Source organism: Channa argus, chromosome 23 (genome assembly GCF_033026475.1).
Source record: "Channa argus isolate prfri chromosome 23, Channa argus male v1.0, whole genome shotgun sequence".
Classification (NCBI taxonomy): domain Eukaryota; kingdom Metazoa; phylum Chordata; class Actinopteri; order Anabantiformes; family Channidae; genus Channa; species Channa argus.
In genome coordinates this window covers 380,205-400,703 of record NC_090219.1, presented here as the reverse complement: position 1 = coordinate 400,703, position 20,499 = coordinate 380,205, and the positions used below count along the sequence as shown (strand labels likewise).

The 20,499-nt window shown below is 36.6% G+C and overlaps 1 protein-coding gene across 15 annotated transcripts in view; it reads right to left on the bottom strand.

Annotated features, from left to right (window-relative positions):
• Positions 1–2,471: 2,471 nt before the first annotated feature.
• The window catches only part of cd99 (CD99 molecule), a 180,197-nt gene continuing 162,169 nt past the window's right edge, over positions 2,472–20,499 (bottom strand). For 13 of the 15 annotated variants that reach the window (XM_067493011.1, XM_067493018.1, XM_067493017.1 and 10 more), the window contains 9 exons: positions 17,109–17,168; positions 15,582–15,620; positions 14,602–14,658; positions 14,062–14,142; positions 13,293–13,325; positions 11,134–11,154; positions 7,564–7,680; positions 7,381–7,428; positions 2,472–4,113 (listed from right to left, as the gene is read on the bottom strand). In XM_067493011.1, coding sequence (XP_067349112.1) covers positions 4,085–4,113; positions 7,381–7,428; positions 7,564–7,680; positions 11,134–11,154; positions 13,293–13,325; positions 14,062–14,142; positions 14,602–14,658; positions 15,582–15,620; positions 17,109–17,168 — 485 coding nt within the window. In that variant the 3' untranslated portion in view covers positions 2,472–4,084. Of the gene's footprint in view, positions 4,114–7,380; positions 7,429–7,563; positions 7,681–9,761; positions 10,690–11,133; positions 11,155–13,292; positions 13,326–14,061; positions 14,143–14,601; positions 14,659–15,581; positions 15,621–17,108; positions 17,169–20,499 lie in introns of those variants that run through there. The other 2 variants (XM_067493014.1, XM_067493015.1) reach the window with 2 other exon arrangements.

Below are 20,499 nucleotides of genomic sequence, written 5' to 3'. Positions count from 1 at the left end.
GGCTCCATTAGTTTTTGCACATTTTATTGTCTAATTTAAATTTCTATTTTTGTCTATTAATTTAATAATATTTAGTAATAATAATATTACTACATTCACTATCAACATTCATGTTGCTCCTTTCTTTTCTTTCTCCACTTCCCAATCACTCCAACCAGTCATGGCAGATGGGTGCCAACCCTTAGCCTGGTTTTTCCTCTCCTGTATATTCTGTATAGTCTTGACTTTATTATGTAAAGTGCCTTGAGATGACTTTGTTATCAACTGGCACTAATAAAGTTGAACTGAATTCAATTCGGTTAATTTTGGCACCTGAATTTGATTTAGTTTTAAGATTGTGAGAAAAATGTAATCATCCAATTTTAGTATAGTCTTTAGTATAGTTTTAGTGTAACAAGTCAGACATTTTAAATTACTATAGGATGTCTTTTTATCTCTTGCATGAGTTGAAGTGTCTTATGTCATTCGAATAAGATATTAGTATATTTGCAGATATTTTTTGTTGTGCATTATAATTGCATGTTTTGTGCTTTTATTTTTTATTGCTTTGCTGCATACACTTAGCCAATTTTGTTTCCTCTCCCTAATTCGGTGATTGCCAAAACCTGTCAATGAATGGTTGGCCAATAGCCTGACCAGGTTAGTTTGCATTAAGAATCTTAAGGACAAAATAAAGCTTTGTAAACAGAAGAGAAATGACAGAAAGAGCAAATTGAGCGGGCGCTATGGTAAAATGAAGTCTCAATAAGGTTATGAGACTTTCCAGCTAATAGTTTTACCAGAAGGGTTAGATCCTGATTTAGCTGTGGGACCAAGCTGATGAAGGCTGGGCACCTGCCTGAAAAAAAACATCTGACCTTTTCATGACATTTGCACATTTACTTATTACACTCTTTACTGCCTCATTTGCTCTTTCCTGGCTCTAGAACCCTAGCGTTTTTTAATCTAGGATCCAGGAGTGTTGCCAAGTCAAACGTCATCTAAGTGAAATGACATTTGAGTTAGCCACCCACGCTTCGTCTGATAGTGGTACTCTGGTTTTGTGGAAAGGAACTATCACTTTTATTGCTTCCTCAATAAGTTTATATCCAATTGAACTGAGTTGAGCAATGTCTGTGGAGAGAGATAACAGGCCTACCCCCACTGGCTGGTGCTGTTCACACAGGCACCAGAACATTTATACTATACTATGTACTATTCTACTTAAAGTAGCAAATTATGCTTGGGCCTTCCCATTTTTTCCTTTACCTGGCCTAGCCTTTCCTTCCTTAGCTGTTCCTGAAGTAAGTTACTTTTTGCTTTTGATCTGATTTAGAGTAATGTATTCCCTAAATTCAGGAAATGGGCAATACAGATATTGGAATGCCTAGGCTGTAACATTTAGGCATGTACATTGTCATGTTGAATGCAACATGTAACAAGCCATTTAAACTTATCCTCAATGCACCATTCTTCCATTTTAAAAAAGTGAAGCCATCTTAAGCTATGGTTGCAGTATAGTTCACAAAACCCACAAACCACATTTTATATTTTTGCTAGCTGATTTAAGTTGAAACAGCTACTTTTAAATGTTGTTTTGACTTCTGCTGTGGCAATTCAATGCAGTCAATTATACATACTTTTTATATCATAAAAGAACTTAAAAAACCCATCTGCTCACATGGAGGTGCAGTGTTTTTATACAGCAACCATTGCCTAAGATCACTTCACGTCTGGAGAGCTGTTATGTTGTCCATGTTTACCACTATGAATATTGTTACTGGGCTTTTTTTTTTGTTGATTGTGAAGCTGACATAAACCTAAATGCATTTCTTCTGACTCATTACATATTGATGAAATACACACTATACCTTTAGAAATTTTAGTGCCTTAGCTTGTATTTGATCACAAACACATACATAATCTTTGTCTTCTCAACAAAAAATCTAAAGCCTCATTTACTTTCCCACCTTTCTACTTGATTTATCTGCTCCTGAACTACATTTCAGAAACTATCATCATCTCTGGATAATGCGCCCCCCCCCCCCTTTTCCTAGTTGTCAGTTTGCAACTAATATTGTGTTTAGCACACCGACTTGATGCATCCTGTCCTACTTTTTCTGTATTTCCTCATCCTCAAGAGATAAAGTGGGTCATTAGAACATCTCTTTTAGAAACAACTCTAATAACTTGCCACCAAACATTTTTACTCAATTTACAAGGTATTATTTTATATGCTGTATATGTGATGTTGGATCTGTTTTTTAAAGCTGGCTGCATGATGCTGCATGAGCTGGGTAATGGCCATGACTAATTAAATGCAATTTGAGCAGGTCACTTGGTCCACTTAAGCAGTCCAAGGCATGAACAAAACACAGTTTCTGTTTTCTAATATGACATCCTATTGTTATAAAAAAGATTCTAATCTAATCTGAAGGTATACTGTAAATGTCAAAAAGACACTTACATCATGGATAAATAAAAGGTTCAAAAACTGTATACCACTTTATTGAAAGCATACACACGCTTCAAATCAATTCACGTAAGGAACATTCATCTAATCATCTGACATAACTCTTGATATGTATGACTGTAAAACTGACACTCATATTTGAATACAAAATGATACCAAAATACACCTCAAACTTAGATAATGATTGTTGATGCTGAAAATTAAAAGCACACTGCAGAATCAAGCCTAAGGCCAAAGTCAGAAGGCATCCATACACATGTTCTAAATGCACTATTTACAGTTGCAAGGTTGACTCATTATAGCATTTCAGTATCGGAACAATAGTTCCTCAACAATAATCCCCTGATGCAATACTTGTGATGATACTTTATGTGATACAGATAAACTGACAACAGATGGATGAGTCTGAGACAATATGTAACAGAAGACTGTGAAGAAAACAGAAATGTTAATCGTGTGTGTACAGAGTGCAAATGCATGTTCACCTGTGTTTCATAGCTGCTGCTCTGCTACAGCCAACAAAAACTGATTTGCCCACCAAGTCCTGAAGAAAATTTCTTTGGCTACTTAATACTACTCTATATTCATCAGTTGATTTGTCAAAAATTGATAAGGATTTGATGCTGTAAACCCAAAATACTGAGCTACAACAGGGTACTTTTCTGAATTCCTTATTACAACCAGCACATTTACATGCACTGTAGACACTTACTCTATAGTATTGCAAATATAAAAAATATGAAGCAGTGCAATTGCAAGAAAAGAAGATGAAGGACTAATATTAAAAAACAAAAACAATTTTGCAGTGTGCAAACCTAAGATAAATCCCAACACAACATGAAGCAAATGGGTCAAACACCTTAAAGGATGGGTTTAATGTTGATAATTATGATTTTTCCAAGTGGGTCATAAAACAACAGTCAGGTGCCCAAACACTGAAACAGGTTTTATTTGATCTAATTATTTCTCCTACAGTCTTTTAGTAGATCATACCAAAAGATGCCTCCTGTGTAAGTAAAACGCAAAAAACAGCTAAACAGCTTCAAGCAATTTGTCACATTTTTACAATTTTTACAACATTGTCACAATTTTAAAACTAAAGATTTTGTGAGATATTCTTTACTTTGTGAGCTCTTTCCTTAATAATGCAAAAATGGACAGGAAGAATGAATATAGCAGGTAGGATCTAGTTCACCCGACTAGTGTTTTAAGACACACTTAAAAAATATAGATCCTAGGCAATCTCACAACAAACTTAAATTTAAATTACAATAGGTATTTTAGATGACAAAAAATCCTTCTTCTTTATCACTAGTCAGAAAGGAAAACAAAACACTATCAGTGTGTACAGTATACAAACACAAAGTTCTAAGTAAAAGTACAATCTTTTGAAATTATCACTCAGCTGTATAAAGATTTTTATAACAAAAACAATCATACAAAACTAAGTGTATTCTCATTTGACAGTTTTAAAGTAAGGCTTTAGTTTATGGTTTAAATGAAGCAGGCAGGAGATTGACCCAGAGAGTAAGTATTTTTTTCACAACACAAACCACGGTTGACTGGAAGCTGAATAAAGTTCTGCATTGTATTAAACATCAGAGACTTGTCTTCTGGGCAAAAAGAAGGCATTTACTTGGTCCTGAGGAGATCACTGAAAACTGAAAATTAAAACAACAGAGCAATGAATGCAAAGATTTTGAGCAGATTTCTAAATAAACAACAAACCCCACTAAGCCAGCCAGTTAGCCAACTCTTTACCACAAGGTGTCAGGCTATACTTACTATTATTCAATATGTATGCTCTATGGTACTGTCAATCCATCATCTTTTCATGCAAATTTAAAATGCCGAGGCCTTTTGAAAGAAGGCTCACGAAGAATCACTGCATAGTTTGATGATTATAGATCTAAAAAGTATGCACCTAACGTTTTTCATGTTTTGTTATGTTACATGTTATTCCAAAATGGATCAAATTCATTATTTTCCTCAAAAACTCTACAAACAATGCCCTATAATGACAACATGGAAGTCTGTTTGAAATCTTTGCAAATTTATTAAAATGAAAACTCAAATTTGAGCTCTGGTGCATCCTGTTTCTACTGATCATCCTTGAGATGTTTCTACAACTCAGTTGGAGTCCTTTTTTTGTAAATTCGGCTTATCCCGCAAGTTCAGGATCGGGAAATTCAGTTGATTGGACAATGGGGCAACTGTGGCAAAGGAAGGAAAAGTGTTTATCCACCAATTCCTGCAGTTGTTGGTTGGATCCCTGGCTTCTCTGGTCACATTTCAAAGTGTCCTTGAGCAAGACACTGAACCCCAACTTAGTTGCTCCTGGTGGGTATGGGCCAGCTGCATAGCAGCTCCCATATCAGTATATGAGTGAGTGTGTGTGTTTGTGAGTGTGAATGGGTGAATAAGAAGCAGTGTATAGCTGTTTGAGGTAGAAAAGCCCTATATAAGTGCAGACCATTTACCATTTACTATTTGGAAAAGCATACACCTGGCTATAAAAGGTCACAAAGTTAACAGTGCATGTCAGAGCACAAACCAAGCCATGAAGTCCAAGGAATTGTCTTTAGACCTCTAAGACAGGATTGTATCAAGACACAGATCTTGGGAAGGTTACATAAATATTTCTACAGTATTGAAGGTCCCAATGAGCACAGTGGCTTCCATAATCCTTAAATGGAGGAAGTTTGGAACCATCAGGACTTCCTACCATTGTTTGGCTGCTTGGCCAAGCTGACCAATCAAGAGAGAAGGGTCTTAGTCAGGCAGGTGACCAAGAACCCAGTGGTCACACACAGTGGTCACAGTGGTGGAACAAGAAGGTTCAGGAGTGTATACAGAGAAAAAGGTTAACTAAGAAGAAATGGGACACTGAGAGGACTGAAGAGAGTAGACAGGAGTACAGGGAGATGCAGCGTAAAGTGAAGGTAGAGGTGGCAAAGGCCAAACAAGTGTAGTGTACTAGTGCCCATTTTTAAGAACAAGAGAGATGTACAGAGCTGTGGCAAGTACAGAGGAATAAAGCTGATGAGCCACACAATGAAGTTGTGGGAAAGAGAAGTGGAAGCTTGGCTAAGGGCAGAGGTGAACATTTGTGAGCAGCAATATGGTTTCATGCCTAGAAAGAGTACAACAGATGCAGTATTTGCTTTGAGGATGCTGATGGAAAAGTACAGAGAAGGTCATAGGGAGTTGTAGATTTAGAGAAAGCATATGACAGGCTGCCGAGAGAGGAGCTGTGGTATTGTATGAGGAAGTCTGGAGTGGCAGAGAAGTATGTTAGAGTGGTGCAGGACATGTATAAGAGCTGTAAGACCGTGTTGAGGTGTGCTGTAGGTGTGACAGAGGAGTTCAAGGTTGAGGTGGGTCTGCATCAAGGATCTGCTCTGAGGCCCTTCTTGTTTGCTCTGGTGATGAACAGGCTGACAGATGAGGTTAGAAAGGAATCTCCATGGACTATGATGTTTGCAGATGACATTGTGATTTGTAGTGAGACTAGGGAGCAGGTGGAGGAAAAGCTAGAGAGGTGGAGGTCTGCTCTGGAAAACAGAGGAATGAAGCTTAGCTGCAGTAAGACGGAATACATGTGTGTGAATGAAAGTGCCCCAGGTGGAACGGTGAGGTTACAGGGAGCAGGGAGGTGAAGAAGGTCCAGGACTTTAAGTACTTAGGGTTAACGGTTCAGAGCAACGGAGAGTGTTGAAAAGAGGTGAAGAGGCAAGTCCAGGCAGGTTGGTTGTCAGGTCAGTGACAGGTGTGTTGTGTGATAAAAGAGTATCAGCGAGAATGAAGGGAAAGGTGTTCAAGATGGTGGTGAGACCAGCGATGTTGTCCGGCTTAGAGACAGTGGCACTGAAGAAAAGACAGGAGGCAGAGCTTAAGATGTTGAGGTTCTCTTTGGGAGTGACGAGGATGGACAGGATCAGGAATGAGGACATCAGAGGGACATCTTATGTTAGATGTTTCGGAGATAAAGTCAGAGAGGCCAGATTGAGGTGGTTTGGACATGTTCAGAGGAGAAACTGTGAAGGATGCTGAGGTTGGAGCTGCCAGGCAGGAGGTCTAGAGGAAGACCAAAGAGGAGATTTATGGATGCAGTGAGGGAGGACATGAAGTTAGTTGGTGTGAGAGAAGAGGATGCAGAGGACAGGGTTAGATGGAGGCACATGATTCGCTGTGGCGACCCCTGAAAGGCAAGAGCCGAAAGGAAAAGAAGAAAATGTATGTTTTACTTTTAATAAATTTGCAAAGAATTCAAACAAACTTCTTTTACATTGTCATTATGGGGTATTGTTTGTAAAATTTTGAAGAAAATGAATGAATCAAATGAATTTTATAAAATTTAGGATAAGGCATAACAAAATGTGGAAAAAGTTAAGTGCTGGGAGTACTTTCTGGAAGGTCTGTAGGTCGGTGAGCTATCTAGGGTGTACTCTGAGTTTTGCTCGATGGCAACTGGGATTGGCTTCTGTCTACCCATTGCCCTTAATAGGATAAGTGGTTAAGATGCTGAATTTATATTAGTTGAGATATTATTTTTAGTATATGTGTTTTCATGTGCATATTACACTGTGTGCCTAAAGTAACAACATTTGGGACTATTTCTGTACATGGTGTGACATTAATTGTCTTGAACCATGAGTCTTATCCTTCAACTTCAACACACTGAAAATCACTCATCTCCAAGAGGTACAAGCAAAACATTTACATTTAGTCATTTAGCAGACGGTTTTATCCAAAGCAACTTACAAGTGAGAAACAAGGCAAGCAAAAATCTTGATATCATTTGACAGTTTTAAAAAATTTAGCAAAATTTATTCTTACTTTCATTTGTCACTTGTATACAAAATGACAAAAACTTTTTTCCAAAAGTATTCTAAAAAAAGAGTTCCTTTAGTTAATTAAGATGTTACCTTGAGGATCAGAGTGAGTACCACCTTTACCGCTCTCTGGATCAGTACCTAAACAAAGAACGTTTTGTCACTGGTATCCCTTTGATAATAAAACTTTGTTTCTTTTAATGGTAACTCTATCATTATACTGTCTACATGCCACTTTAAAAATAAGTCTCAATGGAATTAAAAAAACATACTGACCTCCCTGCAGCTTGAAGCAGAGCTTTTTCTTCTGATATGCAAAATAACTAGATGCTGCTCCAAGCAGAGCAACTCCTATGGCACTGACAATTCCAGCAATCTGTCCAGATCCAGCTTCTGCTTGACAAACACACACCAGACAGTTACACAAAACAGTATGTTCATGCTCAATTTTTTACACTGTTTTAGACATACAACCATAATTATCTGTGTGATTAAGAATTTTAGAGTGTTTGCAGATTCCTTTTCTCCCATATTTTAGGCAACTTTCTTAAATAAACTGTAATTGTTCCAAGTTTAAAAATAGAGTCCCTGTTACTAACCTGAGAAATGTAATAACCTCAGTTTTTTAATGTCACTAAATAAACTTGCCTAGCAAAAGTCGGTTAAGAACGAAGTGAAAATGCAAATCAATCAAATTAACTCAAGAATAAATGAGAGACATTTTGTAAAATAGTACCAGCTTTAGTTCTAACAGAACAGAAGTAAAACAAGCCAAATGAGAACAGTCCAAGAACACTGCATTAAAATTAGAAATACACCCAGCCTCCAGGGTACAGTAGGGCGGGGCACAGGCTGACTTTAGGAATAATAAGTGAGATTGTTGTGTTGTCTGGCAGGACTTAAAAACCACAATGAGTCATGAGCATATCACATAGGGCGTTGCCAGGACATTAAAAGTCAGCATGACTTTCTGATGGAAAATGGTGAGTTTGTGGACAGTGCTCTTTTTTCCAACATACAGACACCTAAAGGGGTGATGCAGTGTTCCTGATTTTATTCACACAGTGTTGAATTGTGCCAGCTATTTGTAATACAATTTTGTATATTTAATATGATAGCCCACAAATAGATTTAATTCTTTGAAGCTTGCACATCACCAGGTGTTTTACTGTCACATGTCACAGACCTCACATACAGTATGTTAAAATCACGAAGAGGAGAGTGTTAGCATTAGTAGCAGCAGTAACATAGCTACTATTATTTTACATTGCATCATATAATTTAATTATTTTATGTCACTACTACTACACTAATATTAATACTATGACTGTTTTGCCATTATTGGTCTTTTGTATCTATATATCACATACGATGCACAGAATTGTATTATTATTGTCTGCTGTATGTATACAAATTTATCCATCTTCAATTACAGTACCCTCCTCACCAATCAAGCTACAGTGCTTTCTATATTAGATTACTTTATTGTATAATCACTAGTCATTGCAAAAATATCAAAGATCTTTGTTCCACACTGACACTGCCTAGAGGTGACGATGTAGCTCTACAGGTCATCATTATTAGCAGATCTGCTCTACTGGTTATGCAAATATATTTGCATAAATTAGAAATAAACAATAATCTATAGTCTAAGTGATTTCATGTGTATATTCTCTCTAATTTCATCAGTCACTCTAGAATCAATATGTTTTGTAGATAGGGCACATTGAGCCATACTGATAGTATCAAACAAGGGTTTTGTATTGGATGGATTGTATCAGTTGAAATGTACAGAATTAGTTTTAGAAGTGCAGTTTCTAAACATGCAACAATAAAAATATATAATACTTAAATATTAAATGGCTGAAACTAAGATAATTGAGAATAAGAACAGGTATGTGATTATTATCATATAATCAGTGGCAAAAAAACAACTTTTGTAATCAATCATTAACTGCCTAAACCTTCAGGACCCCTGAGATTCTGAGGACCTGAGTCACTTTGGTCAGTTGGTTCTCTAGCCTCGCATGGATTGTAAATCAAACAGTGTTCACTGAATGCTGACAGGATAGATTTATTCATTGTGCATTAGGGATTGTCAATGCAACAATGACCCATCCCAAAAATATGAAAAGAAACCACCATAAAGAAATATGCAGTTATTTGTGCCAACAGGGAAACATATCCTCTTATGTAATATCTAAAAGCGAGGTATATCTAGCAACTGTCTCCACATGTTACATGTTTCAGCACAGTGCTGAGAATGAGAATGCTTATGTTGAAAATGTGTGCAGACAGTTGCTGACCAAGGCAGGACTAAGGCAGAAAACAGCCATGTACCAACACTTTACTTTCCACAGAAGCAAAGATGATGGAATTATTGCAGTACAACTTACATGCTTAAGTACATGAGGTCTTCATGCTGTAGACCTCAGTTTATGTCCGTTAAAGGATCTCAGCCAGACACACTGCTCCACTGGGTGACTGGGTTTCTTTATTCCAAAGCATGCAATTATCAAAGGCTTTGAATTGCTTTAATTCCACTAGAAATATTGCACATTCATTGATTTGGTAACTGGTTATTGACTGGCTTACGCCAGACTGCTGTACATGTAAATTAACCAACCATATGAGCCTACGGACGAATATTTATTTAGACCAAACATTTTGGATTAAAGAAACATGTCATGCAAAGAGGTATGTCTCCAGTCTATCTGATATATTTTTAATAGTTTTGGGCAACAACAGAAATCTACGGCACAGAAGAACAAGCTAACCCGGGCTGCAGACATATGGACATAAGACATATGGGTAGAAACAATTCCTTTTTGGTGTTAAGTCTGCATTGGGAATTTGGAAAATACTACCTTCTAATTTTAATAAAACATGACAAAAGTTATCCAATAAGTAACATAATTGATAGAAATACACAAATTCTAAATTCCAAATAACCTGTGCAAACCTTTCTTCTAAAGTCAATGTTACAAAGTCACATTTATATGAGTAGGATTTTAAGAAATTACCCTGTTCATCACACACTTCTGGCTCTGTCTAGGACAATATGACAAACATGACTATTTCATGTTTTGATTCTTTACTAACCTGTTTTTTTACTAACCTTTAGTAACCTGTATTTTCTAAACAACCGTAAATTTCAAGACAAATTCTAGCAGTCACTAAACCAAACACTGAACCAAACCTCTGGTTGCTTAAGACCTGAGAACCAATTACACCATTAATGATTAAGGCATACAACAGCTTATGGCATAGCTTGTAGCAGATCCCTGACTCTCTCAAACAGATCTATTAAGATTTGCTTTAAGTTGGATATCCACATATAGAATTGCTCTGGCAAATTAGCATTTAACATCTTCAGCATTTGGTCCCACGGAAGGTCTGGATCTGCAACGACACACAATCGTAGCAGGGTTTTAGCCTGGCAATCCCAGACCAGGGGTTCCCATATAAAGATTATACTAGGTTGAAAGCCAAGTGTCATGTCATCTTCAACAACAACACTTTTTTCAGGCCAAATTAACTAGATGTAACTGAACTGAGGAATCCTGCAGAAAATTCTTATGACAATACAAATACATTCTGACTAATATGAATCAAGCCAGTGCTTTCATAGCAAAGTAAACCCATGTAGATAAATGAAACACCAAGACAATTACAGCTGTTTAAAAGAAAAACAGAGGGACTCAGCAAAGCTTGCTTTTTTACAGGAAAGAGGACCTTTCCAACGACAGATAAAGAATAGATCAGTTCCACAGTGAGTAAACACAAAACTTGGTGTACAAGCAGAGGAGCACAGAACAAAAGGAAGAGAGCAAAAGATCAGTTTACCTTGAGGCTGATCGCCACCACCTGAGAGGGATACAGAGGACATCTAAGTATTTACTGTTTGTGATGGTTAGACATAAAAAACTATAATATACAGTAGTGCATCCAGAAAGTATTTACAGCTCTTAACTTTTTCCACATTTTGTTATGCAACAGCTTTATTGGAAAATGGATCAAAATAGTTTTTCATCAAAATTCTACAAACAATACCCAATAATGACAACGTGAAATCTTGTTTGAAATCTTTACAAATTTATTAAAAGAACAAAACAAAAACAAAAAAACACATGAACATAAGTATTCACAGCCTTTGCTACTTTGTTGAAGCACCTTTAGCACTAATTATAGCCTCAAGCTTGGCACACAGATTTTTGGTCAGTTTCTTCTATTATTTGTAGTGCCTCTCAAGCTCCACCAGGTTGGATGGGGAGTGTCTGTGCGCAGCTATTTTCAGATCTCTCCAGAGATCTTTACCTGGGTTCAGATCTCTCCAGAGATGTTTGATTGGGTTCAAATCTGGCTCTGGCTGCGCCACTCAAGATCATTCACAGAGTTATCCCATAACCACTCCTTTGTTGTCTTGACTGTGTGCTTAGGGTTGTTGTCCTGTTGAAAGTTAAACCATCGCCCCGTCCAGTTTGAGGTCCAAAAGGCTCTGGAACAGGTTTTCACCAAGGATGTCTCTGTACATTGCTGCATTCATCTTTCCCTCAATCCTGACTAGTCTTCCAGTTCCTGCCACTGAAAAACATCCCCACAGCATGATTCTGTCACCATCATGGTTTACTGTAGGGATGGTATTGGACAGTTGGTCAGCAGTGCCTGTTCCAGACATGACACGGCATTTGGGCTTAAGAGCCCAATCTTTGTTTCATCAGACTTGACAATTTTGTTTCTCATGGTCTGAGAGTACTTCAGGCTTGCTGTCATGTGCCGTTTACTGAGGAGTGGATTCCTTCTGGCCACTCCAGAATAGAGGCCTGATTGGTGGAGTGCTGCAGAGATGGTTGTTCGTCTGGAAAGTCCTCCTCTCTCCACGAAGAAATGCTGGAGCTCTTTCAGAGTCACCATCAGGTTCTTGGTCACTTCCTTGACTAAGGCCCTTCTATGTCGATCGCTCGGTTTGGCCGGGCAGCCAAACAGTGGTAGGAAAAGTCCTGGTGGTGCTTATTTGGACCTTCAATGTTGCAGAATTTTTTCTGTACCCTTCCGCAGATCTGTGCAACTATACAATCCTGTCTAGGAGATCTACAGGCAATTCATTGGACTTCATGACTTGGTTTGTGCTCTGACATGGACTGTTGACAATTGAGGTGTAGAAACATCTCAAGGATGCATCAAGGATGATCAAGTTTTTTAATTTATTTATTTTTTAAATAAATTTGCAAAGATTTTAAACAGGCTTCTTTCATGTTGTTGTTATGGGGTATTGTTTGTAGGATTTTGAGATAAATAATGAATTTGATCCATTTTGGAATATGGCTGTAAGATTACAAAATGTGGAAAAAGTTAAGCGCTGGGAATACTTTCTGGATGCATTGTAATCATCAAAACATGCAGTGATACTTCATGATCCTTAGCACTGTTAGCACAAGGTTTACAATGAAGATACTGTATAAAGTCTCAATGGCTTGCTACCTAAAAACCTGGACATATACATCAGTCAGGAATAACATTAAGTACGCCTGTGCAATTTAATGCAACTCAATACAGTGGCCAAGAGTTAGAGTGTGTCAGTTTTTAGGTTCAAACAGTTGGAAAGGTGATAATTTTACTATGTGTTTATTATTAAGGACAAAGTGGTTAGCGGAGTCATACTTGAGTGCATCATATTAAGAGTTGGTTCTAATTATTTGGCTACCAAATTTTAAACTCATGACGAAAAGTTAATTCTGTAGATCTGTCACACAGTCCCTATTTTATTTTCTTTTGCTAAAAGCCATAAAGACATGCTATGTACTTTGACCAAGCCTCCCTGCAGTTTTGAGTGTGTCTGCAAAATAAGACATTCACAACAGTCAGCAGACTGTAGTTGCCCAGGGCAGAACCAACATTAGTGTGGGTTTGCTATTATTTAGCTTTTCTACTATTCTTTAAAAACCAAAACAGTTTAACAATAATTAACAACAAATTAAAAAGTATACACAGGAACAAACACATACCCTGATTATCATAACCGGAGTCTGCTGCATGGCCTGGATTCAAAAGAAAGAAAAAGTCAACTTAGTCTCAGTTAAACAGGTTTTTGTAGCTGGTTTTTCATGAATGACATAACACAAGCTCAGATGTTAAAAAACAACCACATGCTTCTAATTACACTGGATGCCTGTATATTTTTAATCCTTTTTATTTGGTAGATGGACAAATAATTCCTTCCATGCTCTTACTTAACAATAGTACATACTCATTGACACGATTTTTGAGGGGTTCTAAATGCAGATCCTCAATGACCTTGTTTTCCAATTAACACTGCACAACTTAGTATTACCAGCATTAGGTGTGTTCTGTCAATAAGCTGGAAGATATCACTTCACATTGCTATACCCTACTCCACCCTCATGTAAGATAGCCTCCATTCCAGCTTCCCATTGACTAAACACCTGACCCAGACAATCAGCAATTTGTATTGTGTGTACTGGTCAAGGCAGATGGAAGCCCACCCTGAGCCTGGTTCTGCTGTAGGTTTCTTCTGTTAAAGGGAGTTTTGCCTCTCAACTGTTGCCTAGGGCTTGCTCAAGGGGGATTTGTTGGGTTTTCTCTACATATCTTTATAGTCTTGACTTTATTACGTTAAGTGCGTTGAAATAGCTTTGATGTGAATTGTTGCTATATAAATAAAATGTTATAAATGACATACAAAGGAGAAAAAGGGCAACAGCAGAGGAATTAAAAGCCAAAGGAGACATCTTTACGGTTACTTTGATGTCCTACCTTTTCCTCCTCCTGAGTTGTCAGGCTTGAAGTCCCCACCACTAACACTTAACAAGTCATTGTCATCAAAGTTTCCACCACCTATACAAAATGAACACCACATATAACAATCATTACACCACAAACTCTACAATACATTGTCAATACATCAGTGCACAAACGGCATGATTTACTAGCTAAACAGTTTTGAGTGTATTTGTCAATCATTAGGCTAAATCTGCTGTTATTTACTTTTTATTTGATGTTAACAAATCCACAAACAAACAAACATAAACGCAACTTTGTTTGTAACCTTTAGCTTTGAGCCAACTAGTTCTTACTGAGTCTGAAGTCTTAGTAATACTGAATCTTTACTGAGCCAAAAATGTATGTATTTGTGAGGTGCATTTAATTTCCTTAAACTGCTCACTGTGGTTAATAAACAAGATAAAAATTAAGGGGACTATTTTTTGTGTTGATAATGGTCAAAAAGTATTTGCCAGAAGGACATGGTCTTTGCATGTGGGATGGGATTTGTTGACAACAGTCATAGATAACCACCTTCTCCATTCTTTGGTTGGTTGCTAGCAGGTTTCTCAGAAGGTTTGGGGTTGGTATCTGTGGGGAAAGAAATATTTCAGCTTCAATATTTATAGTAAGTCAACAAAAAAAGAGCTTATTCATTATGTTATTTGTAATTATTTATATTTAGTGGATTAACCATAGTATTATAATTTAAAATGGCCAGGATGAAATCAAAGACAGACTGGACAGGCCAAAAAACTAAATGACCAACACAGTAATCTGAGAAAACACTGCTCTGATAGAAACTCAACAGCACTGTTTGTTTCCTATTATATATAAAACTAATATAACAAATACACTTTTCCATGTATAAGTCTTAACCTTCTGTCTCAACAACCTAAAAAAATAAAATCATTGACAGCCTAATATTGAAATGAGATTTATATCTTTGATAAATGTGTACGTAAACTGCAAATGTCAAATGGATTCTGGGTTTCCGAGTCTTACACAACAGACAGATTAGATATATGCTTTAATTTTTAGTCTTCAAAAGACTGGCTCAGTTTAACATCTAAAGAGAAATATTTTAATGACTGAATTAAGTGGATGATGAATGCAACATATCTTGGTTTGGTTAAGGTTGTAAATGTTAGTGTAAATGTCTCTAAATCCATCAGAGAAAAAATGTTAAATTTTAGCACTCAGTCTGACATATTATCATGAACAGGGCTTTTTTTATTTTATGTCCCTGACCTTAGAAATAACTTTCATGTAAGTGGCAAGTACTAAGCTACTGTAGTTAACTAGACATCAAAACATTAACAGCATATATTAGCGCATGCAAACTATTTAATCCATGATAAGGTAGAATGATCTTGTATTTCTGGTTTTGGACGTGGTAGAGAAAAAAAAACAACTTATGGTTGTTGGAAGCAAACATAAATGCATCATTGTCATTGAAAATCCACACTTGTCAGAGATTAGAACCATTTTCCATCAGCTTCCAGCAGCTTTACCTGGACCCAAGGCGTCCTCCAGGTCTAATCCAAAGCCACCTGTAATGCGCAAGCACACTTAAAGAACTGACCAAACTATGCTATACACATCATATTTCCAAGACAGTTACAGTCAGAACTACATTATTAAATAAACAACAAAAATTAAAAAGAGATTCTAGCTACAGGGAATTGCCATATTTGTTCCATTATCATTTTAAATTAAATAATAGCTGGTTCACCCACATTACAACAATACAATCTCTCAACATATTAAAGCCAAACAACTAAAGCCAAAACCCACTAGGGATTTGTGGAAAAAGGACATACCTGAATCTCCAGAGCTTGGTTTCATTCGGATTCATTCAAAACATATTTAGACAAGGATCATGATCCAGTGTCAAACTCTGACATCTTTCTGAAGCTCTGTGTTCTTTCTGTACAGCTGATAAAAGCTCTATACTGCATCTTCATATCTTTCATTTTGCAAATCTTCTGACAAAGCTCAGTCATATGATGACAAATGACCTTCAGTACGTTTCTACACTATGCAGAACTGTTACAAAAAAGTCAAGTTTTCCACAGCCTTTTCAACATGAAGCAAAGAATCTACTTTAAATCTACTTTAAATATACTTTAAATATACTTTATGTGACCTGTAATGGTAAAATTGATTAAATTCATTATTTTCCTCAATGTTCTGAAAACAAAACACCATAATGACAATGCGAAAGAAGCTGCCCTGCTCTAGGAAGAGTCCTAGTAGTTCCAAACTTCTTCCAGGTTCCACCAGAGCTCAATTTTAAGTGTCATGGCAAAGGCTATGAATAGTTACACTATGTACATGTAAATGGTAAATGGTCTGCACTGCTTCTTATTCACCCATTCGCACTCACAATCACACACACAGTCATACACCGATGGTGGAGCTGCTATGCAGCTAGCTAACGCTCACTGGGAGCAACTAAGTTGGGGTTTAGTGACTTGCTCACGTACACTTCGACATGTGACCAGAGGAGCCAGGGGAACCAACAAACCAACATGTTTTTTGTATATTTTTTTTTATAAATTTGCAAAGATTTCAAACAAACCTCTTTCATGTTGTCATTATGGGGCATTGTAGGTAGAAATTTGAGGAAAATAATGAATTTGATCCATTTTCCAATAAGGCTGTAATATAACAAAATGTGGAAAAAGTTACAGTTTGTACAAAGTTTGTGAATACTTTCTGAATGCACTGTAAATTCTTCACAGTCTAGGTCTTGCTGATAATCAGTTTAGATCATATTTCACTTCATCACATCATTATAGCCGACATGTGTTTAACAAAAGATTAAGTTGTTTAACCACTTATTGGAATTAAAACTGAATTGTTTCATATTGCTGTATAATATACAGTATATATTGTGATTTTAAAAAAATTTAATTACAATTTGCTATTTTAACGCGTTTAAAGAGCTTTGACTGGAAATCTTTTGGAGCGGTCATTGGATAAACTTTAAACAGATTTATGTTATCCTGGAAATTATTTCTTAAGAGTATACAAACCTCCAGTTTTAGGCTTCTCAGGGGCCTTTGGTTGCTCTTTGGGTTTTGGAGAAGTTGGTGCTGAAGAGACAAATTTTATCTCTTTAAAAAACAGTGTTTGTTTTACATTTCCTTGGAAGTAGTTTTTCCGACACTTTCAAAATGCATTAATAACTTTTAAAATAAAGGGAAACTTAGATCAGTTCTTCTGATATTTTGGATGCATGGCAATAGGTCCACACCTAATAACACACATCAAGAGAATAAGCCCCCACGTGACCAAATTACATTAATTTGGTTTGACTTGTGTTTGGACTGGGTCGTCTCAGGTTACTGACAACGAATACATTTCATTCCCATTAAGAAATTGAACAAGAAAATAGAATAACCATATTAAAATATATGATTTGCTTAGCAAAAAATAAAGAGTGAGTTTATCTTTAAACAAACTAAATCTGAAAGTTAAAAAAAGAATGTCACTGACCTAGATTATCAAGGGCATCAGACAGGTCCAAGCCTTCATAAGAAAGACAAAAGGGACAACATTACAGACAGAAACAGTTTAACATCCTTAAGTCACATTTGATACACAATGAACATCAGCTGCTTTAAAAAAAAAAAATCAAACATAGATTATTTTACTGTTGACTTACAATACTCATCTAGTCTTCAGTAAGAACTTAGTAACCAGCCACACACTATTGTGTTTTCCTCCATAGTGGAAACACGTGGTCAATCTCATACAGTGTATTTACCGGTTGCTATGATTGTGGTGACTCATACACTGTGCAGCTTTGAAGCATTAGTCACTACTAAAACCAGTGAGCCATTTCTCCACACAAAAGATAATGATTTAGTACACAAGGCAGTAATACACACACACACACACACAAAGAACAGAATGTCTGACATTATGAAATATGCACTAGAAATTAAAAATAAAACCCCACCTCTTACATACCATCAGACCCTATCTATTGTAAACATACATAAAACTAAAGAAAAGTATTTTTTGAAAAAGTAACATTGCACAGTATGATGTACGTTTATTTTGTGGACATAAGATCCAGGCTCCAGATCAAAGTTATAGGCGACAGATAACTGGGAACAGTTGTTGTATCTGATATACACATAGCTAATACCTCCAAACTAGTGAAACCTCCTGTGCCAGAGCTGCTGATTCCTTATGTTGAGCTTCCGTAATCCGTTAGAAATATTTTTAATTAAACCAGGCTACAGTGGCATAATTATGTTTGAATGTGGAAAAATTTTAAGATGTTGGAAAAAACCAAATGTATAAGCAGCTGTGCCATGACTACAAAACACTGGTTAACGCTCAACGAAAGAATTTGCCATCTAGTGATTAACTAGTAATGAAACTGAGAAGAGAATTTCCCACTATGATCTATCCAACAGTAATCACAAGAGACGTTTTGGTTACTGTTACAAAGACACATTGCTGCTCAGAAAACAGGCTCATAGAAAAATGTTTGTTTAAAAAAGACTTACCGCGCTCAAGATTTGGATGAACAAAATATGACTGTAAAATTCAGTCTACGCTACAGTGTCGTCTGCTTCTTTGCGCGTATTTATCGTGTTCCATTGTTTTTGTTTTTCGTGTAAAATGTACTTTTTGAATAAAGTTAGTAGTTATTAACTAAACATAAGTTTAGTATCCTTATAAGGCAATTAAACAAAAAACATGGTTAAAAACAGCCATAAAGTAATTATTACACAACCCATAATTACCAACAATACCCAGCATAGTTAGCTTACCGTCTTGAGTTAATGTTGCAGTAACAAGAAAAAGAAATAAGACAATCCTCAAACAAAACGTCATGTTGCCTGTAAAGTTTCTTTCTTTGCAGCTACTTTAGAAAAGCGCCTGTTGTTTTTAGAACTTTTCCAGCTGACGCTACGTATTCATGTGTGTCAATTCATCAAGCAGATATTTTCGGCCGGTTTTCTTGTCACGACCGCAGCTAACCAGGTCCGGTGTCTTCTTACACTGTTTAATGAGTCAAGCCTTGCCTGGTACGAACCGAGCGTCAGCGTTAGGACCCAAGTCTTGGAAGCAGATGGGTTAAATCTTTTTCTCCCTTTTCGAGAAGTTTTTCCCTTTAACTAAGTGTAATCCTGGACTGCCCATGTAACTCACGTCTCATTATGCTAACCTATCCAAACCTTGCATTAAGCCTAACAAATTAACTCTGCCGAGTCATGTTTACCACGACAAAACTGGGTGTGGCGGCTTTTCAGATGGGCATTAAATGCTAAAAAAAAGAAAAAAAAAACAATAGTTAAAGTTAAACTAACTCTTGAGAGTACTGTTTTGTAAAAGAAAAATATTAAAATGCATAAGAATTAAGTCAAATTAAGCCTACCGGTTACTTAAACTGTAATGTATTTCCGGATTTTTTTGTTTGTTTTTTAGGCGATTACGTTGCTTAAAAAGTTTAGTTCATGTCAGCCGACCATATCACCTTTACAAATGAAACAATTTAAAATGTGTTTGTTGTTTATAAATCGTATTTCAAGTCTGTATACACGCATACATTAGATGCATCCATTCATTTTGACGTTCTAAGTCACATTCAATCGCGGATTTCTTCGACAGTAACTTTTAGACCGGCGTTATCGATGAGATAATGTGTGACTAATAATAAACTTTTGTATGTACTTTGTTTAAGTAATGCAGTCGTGCAACAAATTCTATCTACTTTGAAGAGGACATAGGACAAAAGAAAAACTCAAAAGGCAGTTGCAAGCAGTGAATAGTTTAGGGCTTCCACCCAGCTGCGACAACATGAACAGTTCCAGCTGAAACTTTGTGCCACCTAGTGTATGTGGATCACACTTCGGTATGACTCAGTGTCTGTGGGAGGGATTATTTATTCCAGCTATTCTTCACATGTGCATTGATGATGATGATGATGATGATGATGAAGAAAGCATGCTGCCAATTTACGCACCAGTTCCATTATCATCATCTTATTATCAGCCTCATTAGGATGGTGCTCAGGTTATGTTTTTCTAATATTTTATTCCTGTGTTTTACTTTCTGTTGTATATTGATTTATTCTGATTCCTCTCAGCTCATCACTGTGCACGGTCATCAAATTTTAACTGTAATGCGGAACACTTGATCAGTGTGGTTGTAGGGGCAGTCTTAATTAATTAATTATTACATTAGAAGCCTGCTTGTCCACTTTAAAAAGCTGGATATTTTAGAAATTTCATGTGTACAGATTTAGGCAAATATAACATTTGTTATATCAAATATAACTACATTTTGACTCAAACGTATTAGGCTTACCTGTCCGTTTATGACACTACAAAAAGCAGCAATAAAGCCTGGTATTATGTTGGTATTGATCTCTATTTCTCTTTATTGATTTAATGATTCAAAATG